Here is a 13,862-nt window from a genome sequence, read left to right as displayed (position 1 = left end):
CATTGGGGAGTGGTTTTATGATAACTAATGAAACAATGGCCATCAAATGAACCAGGGAACAGAATCCTAAGGCGTTAAAGATTTACACAAAAGCAAGCGGTCTTTATTCAGTAAAACCTGTTGCCAAGAGTTGATTCCAGCTTACAGCAACCCCGTAGGACAGAGTAGAACTTCCCCATAGAGTCTCCAAGGAGCAGCTGATAGATTTGAACTCCAGCCTTTTGGTTAGCAGCCTGAGCTCTTAACCACTGTGCTACCAACCAAAAAACAAAGAATAACCCAATTTTCATTGAGTCGACTCCGACTCATAGCAACTCCATATACCGGGGCCCCTTTATTCAGTAAATGCTGCATTAAATAAAATCCACATATCTGTTAAATGAAAAACACCTTCTGAAGAAGCCAGATTACTGTCTCTGTGGTATAGAATCATGAAAAGTAAATATTGTTTTTTAAAAGATAAAATTAATGTCCAAGAAAAGCATCAGAGTTCTACCAATAACAGAAAAATGACAGCATCCCATAGGTAGGTCATCAAGCAAACTTACAACTCAGCGTTCTCCAAGCATCTACAGGGCTTCACCATCAAGTCTGTTCATGGCCATGATAAAGACATTTGGAAGACTGAGGATTCATGTACAGCAAAATTTCTCAATTTCAGTGCCCTGATTTGTTTTACTTGTATTATCTTGAAAATGTGACACTGTTATTCCAAGAAGCTATTTTGTGCCCTGATTTGGAAGAGAACTATATTTAACTCATTGCAGACAACAAGACAGATTCTTGTGGAGAGAGAGAGAGAGAGAAGACTAAAGTCAGGGATATGTATTGTTTCTCTTTCCCCAGTGCTGTGTCAGTATCTGACAACCCCTCCAAACTTATTTTTCTAGGAAGCTTAACTAGGGTCACTATGAGTCGGAATCAGCTCGACGGCACTGGGGTTGGTTTTTTGGTTTTTACCTACCCTCTACACACACTAATAGCACTACAATTTGGACCAAAAAAAGAAGCACCTAAATACTACTGTCAATGTGGCTTTGTAGATTGGACCAACCCAACCAATCAACCCACTGCCGTCGAGTCGATTCCAACTCATAGCGACCCTATAGGACAGAGGAGAACTGCCCCGTAGAGTTTCCAAGGAGTGCCTGGTAGATTCGAACTGCCACCCTCTTGGTTAACAGCTATAGCGCTTAACCACTGTGCCACCAGGGTTTCCTGTAGAATGGAAGATTAAGTATATCCCACACGTAGGTTCAGAGCCACTGCTAGTCAAAGTTGTAGAGTAAGGGCAGTTTTCATCTAAGACTTGTCATCTTCAATTTAAACATTGTCCTTTTTTGTGCCTAGTGCCTATGCGACGTGCTCTGGCTGCCCAGGCCACCCTTCCTTCAGCAACCCAGATATGAGTCTCTTTCTATAGGCAGCAATCTATGCTTTGGAATATTTTTGCTGCCCCTTATGAAAAATTACTTCCACTGCTTTCTGCATTGGTGGATCCTAAGCACATAGACAGAATAGGGTCTGACACATGGGATGAAAGAATAAACCAATCTATGTCATCATATAGATAGCTACACTAAAGGCTTACTTATGTTAGAGGTTTCAGGGAGATATGGCCAGCAGGAATGTTCTTTTTGTCCTACATAGTGTTTGAAAACATTTTTTGAGAATTGGAACATTCACTTTAAAAATCCCTTTCTAGCCTCTCTTGAAAAAGTAGGAGATCTGGTAACAATGACTACCCTCTCTTTGATGGGGCACAGCCTTCCCACTACCCTACCACTCTCTGTTGGTGTTCTCACAATGAGATTGTGTCAGTTCCAGAACTGAGAAACCAGGAATAGAATTTTAGAATATAAGGATTCTTATCCTTGGCCCACAATTACCTTTCTCGTTGGGGACATTAGATATTTGAGTTTGTGGCTCCAGTCTTAAGACATTTTCTTTCTAGGTAATATATTCACATTTTGCTTAGATCAATTTGAAGACTTAAAATGTATCATGCCATGGGTTGGAAATTTCATACACTGTGGCAGGAGAAATACTTTAGGCTGATAGAGTTTCCATATCACACCATGGAGGTGGCTACCTTTTCTGTCTGCATGTAAGCCCTTTGTTTAAGAAAAATTGAGATCTCCAGGTTCTTCTCATTTTCGTGAAGGTTCTTTTCCCCAAACCCTCAGAGATTCTGCAGTGCACATTGGCTCATAATACATCTTTTTGAATTTGGATGTATTTTTTTTTTCAAATCACCGTATTCATAGTGCTATTACAAATCTTTTGCCTAATTCAGTTTGAATTGGGTACTTCTTGTCACTGCCATCATAGGCGATGATGACTTGGCCGTAGGCTCCTTAACACAGCATGTAAGTAGCCAGTTAGAAACCATTTGGTGACAGAGAACGGCAGAGGTGTTCCAGAAAGATCACTCAGGCACCAAAGGAATTTTTCTTCCCGTTTGGCTCTGCATATAATTTAAAATCGCTGGATAAAAACAAACCACTAGTTGACCTCACATTTTGTAACTGTGTCCTTCTGGAGAACTTGATGGCCTGTGAGAGACACAGGTCACTTCTCTGTATCTGATTGGCTAAGTGCCAGACTAATTCAAAAACATTCCTGCTGGGAGAATCGGGAAAATCATACAACAAAAGATGGCCATGTCTATGCCTTAGCTGCATAAAATGATGTACTTATCAAAGACAAATAGTTTTAATGTAAAAGAACCGTGGTTATTAGTTGAAATTTATAACATTTAGAGATAACAATGTGTGATTTTAGCCTCAGTCTTCTTTTTTTTTTTCTTCTTCTTTAGCTTATGATTATATTTTAAATGGAACATTTTATTTTTAGGAAAACTAAGATCTCTCCTTTTAAGCAGACTTTCTGCAGCATATTCATTCTTAAACTGAAATAACATTGAACATGTGGGTACTTTTCCACATTTTGAGGCTACAGCAGAAAACAAGCCAAATGAAGCTGCTGTCTCCTGGAACTTACATTCAGTTGTTTATGAGCAAACAAATAGCCCATCAGGTAGATAGATGCTAATTTAGAGGTGTCAGGGAAGGTGAAGGAGCTCTGGTGGCACAGCAGTTGAGCACTAGGTTGCTAACTGAAAGGTTGGCAGTTCAAACCCACCCATTGGCGCCAAGGAAGAAAAATCAGGCAATCTGCTTCCATAAAGATTATAGCCTGGGAAACTCTATGGAGCCGTTCTGCTCTGTCACATGGGGCCTCTGTGAACTGAAAGTCAACTGGATGGCACCTAACAGCAACAAGAGGGAAAGTGGTATTTGAGCAGAGGCCTGAATGAAGTGAGAGAGCCAGCCATGCAGGGACGGTGGGCAGAGCATTTCTGGAAGGGGGAACAGCAAGAGCAAAGAACCTCCAATGCAGAGAATAACCTAGAAGGGACTCACCTGCCTAACACAGGTTTTAGGACACAATTTCCATCTGTTTGCCTCTCCTCCATCACTCTGCCCCTGAACAGCTTCATGGAAGTTAATAACTGGAGCCTTCTTATCACTGTAACTCTAACTGGGAAACTTGCTGAAGCTGCAGCAAGATGACCAGCGAGGCTGGACAGGAAGGGGCAGAGGGGAAGAGGAGATGTCCGGCAGGAGCCGTGGACCAGACTTGCAAGGCTTTGTTGGACTTTGTGAAGAGTTTAGATTGTGTGTCAAGGGCGATGGTAAGCTGTTTGGAGGTTTTGAGCAGGGAAGTCATTTGATAAGATATGCATTTTAAAGTCAGTGATGATGATGAGGCAGAGGAGGTGCTGATAATAGCCGTAATTGATTGAGCGTGTATTGAGTGCTAAGCACTTCACATATATTATCTCGTTTAGTCTTTTAATAGCATAGGAGTAGCCACTGTGACTATTCTCATATCGCAGATGAGGCCGTCGATAACCATTTGTCCACACTCACACAGCTAGTAAGCAGCAGAGCCAGGCTTAATAAAGTGATAGTGTTTAAAAATCCTTTAATACCTTTCCATGGAGTATCACAGCGTAGACTAGATATGTTTGTTTCATTCATGTCACGTAGACTTAAACTAAAGGAATCCTTTTTTTTTTTTTTGCTCTTTTTTTAATTTTTATTTTTATTGTGCTTTAAGTGAAAGTTTACAAGCCAGTCTCTCATGCAAAATCTTATATACACCTTGCTATGTATTCCTAGTTGCTCACTCCCTAATGAGACAGCACACTTCTCTCCACCCTGTATTCCCATGTCCATTCAGCCAGCTTTCTCTCACTCTGCCTTCTCATGTCCCCTCCAGACAGGAGCTGCCTGCATAGTCTTTATGTGTCTACTTGAGCCAAGAAGCTCACTCCTCACCAGTATCATTTTCTGTTTTATAGTCCAGTCCAATCCCTATCTGAAGAGTTGGCTTTGGGCTGACAGAAGTTCTGGGGACCATGACCTCTGGGGTCCTTCTAGTCTCAGTCAAACAATTAAATCTGGTATTTTTATGATAATTTGAGGTCTGCATCCCACTGCCCTCCTGCTCCCTCAGGGATTCTCTGTTGTGTTCCCTGTCAGGGCAGTCATCGGTTGTAGCCGGGCACCATCTAGTTCTTCTGGTCTCAGGCTGATGTAGTCTCTAATTTATGTAGCCCTTTCTGTCTCTTGGGTTCGTAATTACCCTGTGTCTTTGGTGTTCTTCATTCTCCTTTTCTCCAGGTGGGTTGAGACCAATTGATGCATCTTAGATGGCCACTTCCTAGCATTTAAGACCCCAGACACCACTCACCAAAGTGGGATGCAGAATGTTTTCCTAATAGATTTTATTATGCAGGTTGACCTAGATGTCCCCTGAAACCATGGTCCCCAAACCCCCACGCCTGCTACTCTGGCCTTCAAAGTATTCAGTTTATTCAGGGAAGCTTCTTTGGTTTTGGTTTCATCTAGTTGTGCTGAACCTCTCCTGTATTATGTGTTTTCTTTCCCTTCACCTAAAATAGTTCTTGTCCACTATCTAATTAGTGAATATCCCTCTCCCTCTCTCCCTCCCCACTCTTGTAACCATCAAAGAATATTTTCTTCTCTGTTTAAACTATTTCTTGAGTTCTTAAAATAGTGGTCTCATACAATATTTGACCTTTTCAACTGACTAATTTCACTCAGCATAATGCTTTCCAGGTTCCTCCATGTTATGAAATGTTTCACGGATTCATCATTGTTCTTTATCGATGTGTAGTATCCCATTGTGTGAATATACCGTAATTTATTTATCCGTTCATCCGTTGATGGGCACCTTGGTCGCTTCCATCTTTTTGCTGTTGTAAACAGTGCAGCAGTGAACATGGGTGTACATGTATCTGTTTGTGTAAAGGCTCTTATTTCTCTAGGATATATTCCAAGGAGCGGGATTGCTCAATCGTATGGTAGTTCTATTTCTAGCTTTTTAAAGAAGCACCAAATCGATTTCCAAAGTGGTTATACCATTTTACATTCCCATACCAATGTATAAGTGTTCCAGTCTCTCCATAACCTCTCCAGCATTTATCATTTTGTGTTTTTTGGATTAATGCCAGCCTTATTGGAGTGAGACGGAATCTCATTGTAGTTTTGATTTGCATTTCTCTAGTGGCTAATGATCATGAGCATTTCCTTATGTATCTGTTAGCTGCCTGAATGTCTTCTTTGGTGAAGTGCCTGTTTGTACCCTTTGCCCATTTTTTAATTGGGTTATTTGTCTTTTTGTAGTTGAGTTTTTGCAGTATCATGTAGATTTTAGAGATCAGACGCTGATCAGAAATGTCATAGCTGAAAACTTTTTCCCAGTCTTTAGGTAATCTTTTACTCTTTTGGTGAAGTCTTTGGATGAGCATAGGTGTTTTTTAGGAGCTCTGAGTTATCTAGTTTCTCTCCTGGTGTTTGTGCATTGTTAGTAATGTTTTGTATACTGTTTATGCCATCTTTTAGGGCTCCTAGCATTGTCCCTATTTTTTCTTCCATGATTTTTATTGTTTTAGATTTTATATTTAGGTCTTTGGTCCATTTTGAGTTAGTTTTTGTGCATGGTGTGAGGTATGGGTCTTTTTTCTTTTTTTTTTTTTGAGGATAGATATCCAGTTATGCCAGCACCATTTGTTAAATTAACTGACTTTGGGCCTTTGTCAAATATCAGCTATTTATATGTGGATGGATTTATGCCTGGATTCTTAATTCTGTTCCATTGGTTTATGTATCTGTTGTTGTACCAGTACCAGGCTGCTCTGACTACTGTGGTGGTATAATATGTTCTAAAATCAGGTAGTGTGAGGCCTCCCACTTTGTTATTCTTTTCCCGTAATGCTTTACTTTATCCGGGGCCTCTTTCCCTTCCATATGAAATTGGTGATTTGTTTCTCCATCTCATTAAAAAATGTCATTGGAATTTGGATCGGGATTGCATTGTATCTATAGATTGCTTTTGGTATAATAGACATTTTTACAATGTTGAGTCTTTCTTTCCATGATCAGGGTATGTTTTTCCACTTACATAGGTCTCTTTTGGTTTCTTGGAGTAGTGTAAAATAAAGGAATCTTAAGGTCATATAAATTATGATATGACTTGCCTGTTTTTCCAGGACATTTTTGAGGTATAAAGATGATATTATCATACTTAATATTTTCTTCTGATTAGAGGGAAGAACATGAAATCGCTTAGGTAAATATTCTCTACAAAGCATGGGTTCTTAATCTGAAAATTTAGGATTGTATCTCAATATCCTTGATTTCCTTAGTAATCTAGTGTTTTGTTTTGTTTTTTAATGCATTTAAAAACTTCATTCTGAGAAGGAGTTCATAAGCTTCCCCAGACTGCCAGTGGGTCTGGTAGCAGTACGTGCAAGGATTTCTATGAATTTGTTTGAATCTGAGCAGAACTGCTGAAATGCTAATTGGTATATTACACTGGGATGAAGGAGAAGATGCTGAGTACATGCCCAGGCTCACAAGGAGGCCAGCTGTCGCTACAGGACCACGTGTCCCAGGTAGCCCAGGATTGTTCCAATTTAAATGTCACTGCCTTTCACTCTCAGAAATGTCCCACCTAGAACAATAAATTATATGGTCGCCTGTAGCTATTGCCATTATCAGAAAGCCAGGTGGTACATGTAGCAAATTGTAGCTCTATCCAGGACTCGTGGTCAGGGTTGCCAGCCCTGAATTCAGACTTACTGCAACAATAAATGGATATACTCAAAGCAGTAAGATGAAGCAAAGAGTATAATGGAAGAAGATGCTGTTGTAATAGTAATTACTTTTTTTTCACAGCCAAAAAGGAACATAAAATGGAAGAAGGTCACTTGGAGAATGCACAGAAGAGGTAAGCAACCCTGCTTGGTACCAGTTTTTTCTTCGAATAGCCATTCTTGCATTGGTCCCATAACTCATAAAATTCTCTTGGGAGCTGGAATGGAAGCACTATAACAGGAGTCAGGGATATGCTTTTTAGGAAGCAAGGGACACTTCAGAATTGGGTCACCTACCTCACACACAGTTCACGCCACCATTGCCATGTGTCTGCCTCTTCTCCTTCACTGTCTTCCTGACAGCTTCTTATCATATAACTGTTTCTGCTGTTAGGTACCATTGAGTCGATTTTGACTGGTAGTGATGCCATGTGACAGAGCAGAACTGCCCCATAGGGCTTTCAAGGCTGTAGTCTTTACAGGAGATTGCCAGGTTTTTATCTTATGGACCTATTGGGTAGGTTTGAACCACCAACATTTCCCTTAAGCAGCTGAGTGCTTAAACATTGCACCACCAGAGCTCCTTATTATTATAACTAAACTAAACCAATTATTGGAAACATCTAAAAGACTTAGTCTTTCCTCAAATCCTAGAGTATATTGTAAACAGACCGGGGTAGAGGTAAAAGAGGGATAGGAGGGGAGAGGAGACTGACCTGTATGTATGGAAAACTCTCCCAGAAGTTGGAAGAGACCTCAGAGGTACTCTGTTCAACCTCTCAGCTCACTTTAGGTCTCTTCCTCACTTCTCCTTCTCTCAGTAGACATCAGAATGGAACCATGTACCCATCAGAAAGCAGTAATCATGGAGCCTGATCCCGCAGGGGTTTTTCTGTTTGTCAGTTGGCCGATGTAGTCAGCTTGGCAACAATCCCCCCTCTTAGAGGAGTGAGTGAGAATACACTGAGGCATTCTCATTGTCAGGGCAGAAAGCTGAGATTCATTTTTCTGGTGCCGACTCTAAAAGTACTAGAAATTAAATAAGAAGTAGAGAGAGGAAACGGCATATAAGGAAAAATGTGCTTTACAGGTACATGGAGAGAGGAGTTAGGATTTTAAATGCAAGTGAACAAACTCTAGAAGTGAGCCATTTCCTGCTACCATCAGGCTGTGTCTAGTCACAGTGCCCAAGAGCTCTGAAGCCTGTAGAGAGGACTGGCTGCCCCACATAGACAGGGACATCATACCCTGCTTCCCACAGCAACTGCCAATGGGAAGAAATGTAGATAAAAGCAAGGTGGAGGCAAATCTTGGACTTTTCTAAGCGCAAACATGTTCTTGAATTATGATTGCCATCCTATCCTGATAATCATTGAAAACCAAGGTAATGACTTGGCTATATTTTTTAGATTTTTGTGCTCTTTGATTGATCTCATCCCTCCCTATATTGGAGTCCCAGGGTGGTACAAACAGTTAAAACACTCGGCCGCTAACCAAAGAGTTAGAGGCTTGAGTCTACCCAGAGGTGGCTCAGAAGAAGGGCCAGGCAATCTCCTTCCAAAAATTCTACCACTGAAAACTGTATGGGTCACAGTGCTAATCTGACACACATGGGGTCACTGTGAGTTGGCTTCAACTCAATAGCAACTGGTTATCCCCACATTAAGCTTTCCTTCCTCAGTGAGTAAGACTAGTGTTTCTGTCATATGGAAACATCCCACAGATAGAGAAGAGATCATCAACAAGGGCTTATGGGTATCAGTCCCAAGAGAAATGCTGCTTCCAGGGAAGATGTCAAATTTCTAATACCTTTTTTCAAGATTCTTGGTTAAGGAAAAGGGGGCCCACCTTAGAGGGGCCGCGGCTGCTGCTGTGCATTAGCTATGCTGAGGGGGGTCATAAATTTTGGTTGTCAGCATTTTCCGTGGCTTTGTGGAGAAGGTAGTCTAACTTTCATGTCATACATGAAATATGTGAGATCCCATCTTTAATGTAGAAACCACAGTTGTTTGGTTACACTCTTTAAGGAGGTTGGTGGTCAGTGTTGCAATATTCGTGTGAGATTTGGTAAATTCCTGTGTTTTATTCTCAAGAGAAACAATTTACTCTGAGGCTAAGGAATATTTGCTTTTCCTAAGCAGTTTCTGAAGGCATGCATGTAAAACAATAAGTGAATGTGTTCCGCTTTGCCATCCCAGCCCTGCAAAAGTAAAACAGCTCACTTTGCTATGGGCTCTCTGATAGAATCATTGTCTGTGCTTTAAAAATGCTTGGCCAAGTTAAAAAGATACAAATCAGGCAAAGAATTATAGCAGAGAGAAAGGGAGTCAGGGAATAGTTTCGAGTGAAATAAAAAAAAAGTTGTCTAAACCAAAACATATGATTAGAAATTGATCTTTTGAAAGTTGAAGGCTATTTTAGAGTTATCTGCTGACAAATAGAAATCTCAGAAAGCGTGACTGCCCCTTTGTTTCCTGTCTGTCGGAGAAAAATCCGCCTGGTCGTTAATTATCAACAATTTTCTGTCCCAAGTTTCAGAAGATTTTCAGTGATTAGCCTTCGGTGAATCAAAGCTGAATATGAAAGGAAGAGAAGTTGTTCGAGGAGTACGATAGTGTAGACCTTATGAGATCGTTGTAGGTCCATATTCTAGCTTTTGGCTTTTTCTTGAACAAAGGGATAACACTGAAATCAAATAAGGCACACCCTTGGAGCAACTTCATCTTCACCCAAGCTGCAGCATGCCAAAACGAGGCCATCCCCTGACAATCTGTTTGCTTTGGTTCCTCTGAAGAGGTTCGCTTGCTTTCCTAGTTTCCAAAACACATAGGGAAAAAAAATGCTGAAATTCAGTATTTCCTTTAGTCTTCACCCCCCTTTGAGGGTTAGCAAGGAGGGCTTCACAAATCCCCATGGGGAGAGGCGGTGAGGGTATGTGGTTAGCCTCGATTGAGAGCTGGGAAAAGTAAGGCCCCCAGGAATGATGACATGCTTTTCTCAGACCCTGTGATAACAACCAAACAGCACTGTCATTCTCTGTAACTATAGCAGTATTTGCAACATGTTGGAAGTAACCCCAGGACTGTTGGGGTGATCCGTGAAGCACAGCTGGTCTTTCTGTCCTCCTTCCTGTCTCCTGCTGGAGAATAAGGAAAGAATTTATTACTCTGAATACAAAAAATGGATTACTTGTTGGAACGTCAAATGTTTTGTTACATATATTTACCACAATAAAAAAAAAAAAGAACTAATGTATTATGCCCTGTTTATGGAACTATATATTTCCTCCTGTAGCAGAATATAATTATAGTAATGATCATTTTATGATAAATTTAGTTATATATCAAATAAAAAAAGTGAATGACTTTCTCCCTTCTGTTAACATACTAATAAAAATGTATCTGTATAGAAGATAAGCATAAAGAAGAGAAAAAGTAATAAGATGTGGTCTAGTGGAATTTGCCAGGAAACCCTGGTGGCACAGTGGTTAAGAGCTATGTCTGCTAAGCAAAATGTCAGCAGTTCGAATCCACCGGGTGCTCCTTGGAAACTTTATGGGGCAGTTCTGCTCTGTCCTATAGGGTTGCGATGAGTCGGAATCTACTCAATGGCAACGGGTTTGTTTGTTTGTTTTTTAAGTGGGGTTAATGTATGTTGGGTATTACACAGAGGATAATTATGTCTAAAGTAGCAATCCCGCCCCCTAAAATGACTATTTTATTCCATAAATGCCTGTTAGCAAGCATGAACAAAAGAAAGACAGAGCAGAAAGAACATTTCAGTGGGAATCAGGGGACCTGAGGTCTAGTCCCAGTTCTGCGAATGAATAAGGCCAGTCAGCCTTGCCAGGTCTCTGTTTTCTCATCTACAAAATGAGAAAATGGGACGAGATGACCTGTCTCTTCCAATTCTAAAATCCAATGACTCTCTAGGAAACGTGTGGCCTATTTCCATAGACTACATAACCCTCTACTTATGTGTTTCTGGGCTACAAGCAATATAATTTTCATATTTTGCATAAATTTCATTCATGTTGAATGAAATAAAGGTGTATGCGATAGAGTATACTTTGATTTTAACAGTATTTTGACTGCCACAGAATTAAGAGTCCTGTCGGGTGAAAGTGAGCATCAAGTCTTTCTTCCATTACTAGTTTTGCTCCAACAATTGAAATATGTAGGTGTGGAATTATAAGTGGGTCCCTTAAGAGATTACTGCAGTTATTGCCTTTCTCCACTTATGCACTTCCAGTCTTTTAATAACTAGAAGCCAAAATTCCCTGAGCAGTAGTTTTAATTTGCATTAAAAACAGATTTATTATTTACAGAAGCACGAAGAATTTATGGGCCTGGGAGCTGCAGCTCCAGCTTGGATCTCGCCTGATCATAGCCATGGAATCAATTAACAGTTCATCTGTGAAATGTGATAAAATCTTATGAGATACATATTGCCCAATAACTGCAAACGAGATGAAAGTATGCTCCATAATAGTAACGGGGCTTCAGGGTTTTACAATCACCATCGAATAGAGCTCCATTAGAAACTCTGTATTCAGGATGGCCACAAAACACGCTGTGTCTGAACAGATGATAGAGCATAAAGTAATAAACCTGGCCAGCCATTCCTGCTTTGATTAGTTTCCAACACCCTAGAAAAGGGGGCCATTTATTTAAGTGTTCTTGCTCATGGCAAATGAGCTTGTGAGGCTTGGGCCGGGTGGGGGTGAGGGGGAAAGACTGAGTTCAGAGCTATAAATTGCTGCAAAGCTAGTGCCTCCAAGAAGGGCTGCTTGGGAGGCCTGGGCAGTCTGGTATACAGTGAGCCTTCATGGAGTAGGTTGGGAGGTTCTTACTGATATTTGGGTAACACTTTGGCAAACCTGGGTTTGTTTCTGACCAGATTGGAGATGTTTTTTCAAAATCAGAGAGGGTCTTTTATCAAACTTTGCTATGCCCACAGTTTATTATAGCATGTCGCTATGAGTCGGAGTTGACTCGACAGCACTGGGTTTTGTTTTTGGTTTCAGTTGGTGGTTTATATTCTTGGAGCATGTCAAGGTCTAAAATGTGTTGTTATTAGTTGCCATCAACTCAATTCTGACTCGTGGTAGCCCCATGTGTGCAGAGTAGAACTGCTCCACCAGGTTTTCAAGGTGTGATCTTTCAGAAGCAGATCACCAGGCCTGCCTTCTGAGGCACCTCTAGGCGGGCTCTAAGCACCAACCTTTCAGCAAGTGGTCAAGCGGTTAACCATTTGTGCCCCCAGGGACTCCTACCCCCTCCTTAAAGATCATGTAGTCAGTCTCTTGTTCTACCCTTGAGAAAACTGAGAGTCAGAGATGCTGAGTGATTAAGCAAAGGCTACAAAGTCCACCCATGCCAGAGTAAAGATAGAACACTCTCCTGATTTTTTCTTAAAGCATTCACTAGGTTAATTATTCCCAACGGGCCATCTAACTGACCACTGCTAATGCTACAGAATCAATATGTCATCAGTCTTACAGGAAACCATTAAACATCAAGGGAAGAGCAAATAAATGACTTGGACTTGAGGTGAAGACCAAACTCAAAAGGTTTAACCTGCATACGCCTTGGAGTTATACACGCTAGTTTTTAGACAGACAAAACATGCCAAGAATATCCCCAATAAAGCTACATTTCTTGGCACATTGATTTGGGCAAGTAGGTTTTCTGAGGCTTAGGGTGAGCTATGGGAACTATGGGCATGGGCTGCTGTGTTAAATAACAGACCTTCAGGAAACTGCCCTCCTGTCTCCCCCGCCCCCTCCGCCAACCTAATGGGATTTGGCATTGACAGTTTCTCACCCTCTACCTCACTCCCTTTTTTTCCCTACCTTTTGCAGTTTTGAAACAACAGTAGGATATTTTGGGATGAAGCCCAAATCTGGTGAGAAGGAGATCACGCCCAGCTATGTGTTTACCGTGTGGTACGAGTTCTGCAGTGACTTCAAGACGATTTGGAAAAGGGAGAGTAAAAACATATCTAAAGAAAGGTAAGGTTCTAATAAAGTTGAGGAAACCACCTTCTCAAACCTAATGAAGTGTTCTCCTGTATTTCCCAGGCGTCGGTGTCTTCCTTCTGACCAAGTGGACACCGAGAAAAGATTATTGCCTGGGTGTTCATAGGGAACCTCGGTGAAGGCTTGCTGTCCACACAGCAGTCACACTCACGTGATCTGATAAGTTACACTTTCTTAACCCCTTCCAATTACTAGCTAGTAAATGAAAGGGGAGTCGTGCTAATTTGCAACAGATTGCTTCTCTGCGTATTTTCACGTTGGCCCAGTCTAAATGAGGTAGCCTTGCTGTCGCAGACAGTACGGACAAATAAAAGTGAATGCTTTTCCCATTAATATACTCAACTTGCATCAAAGGGAAATCCCTGAGACTGAGGCCACACTTAACAGTGTTGAAGCCCCGTACTGGATTTACAGCGCCACTTCTGACTCCCCGTATCCTGCTGAGGACATCAAACTTCGTGCCGCTCAGCCTCATTGCAGCCTCCTGATTTTATTAGTTGGGGGTTGAGGGAACACCTCATCTCCGATATGAGGTGTGGGTGTGTAGGTATGGGTGTGTGTTCTTCTGAGAGAGACGGAGTTTGGCCCTGTTGATCAGAAGAAAAAGCACTTCTACTTGATCATTGTTTTGAT

General features: G+C 41.2%; 1 protein-coding gene across 1 annotated transcript in view; it reads left to right on the top strand.

The window, feature by feature from the left end:
* Nucleotides 1–13,862, top strand: part of LOC100656530 (formin-1) — a 381,454-nt gene that overhangs the window by 335,220 nt on the left and 32,372 nt on the right. Inside the window, exons 14-15 of the mRNA XM_003418636.4 lie at nucleotides 7,272–7,323; nucleotides 13,053–13,202. Coding sequence (XP_003418684.1) covers nucleotides 7,272–7,323; nucleotides 13,053–13,202 — 202 coding nt within the window. The remainder of the gene's footprint in view (nucleotides 1–7,271; nucleotides 7,324–13,052; nucleotides 13,203–13,862) is intronic.

The sequence above is a fragment of the Loxodonta africana genome, chromosome 10 (assembly GCF_030014295.1).
Source record: "Loxodonta africana isolate mLoxAfr1 chromosome 10, mLoxAfr1.hap2, whole genome shotgun sequence".
Taxonomy (NCBI): Eukaryota; Metazoa; Chordata; class Mammalia; order Proboscidea; family Elephantidae; genus Loxodonta; species Loxodonta africana.
Note: the sequence above shows the minus strand (reverse complement) of the source record. Positions and strands in the feature narration are given on the sequence as shown.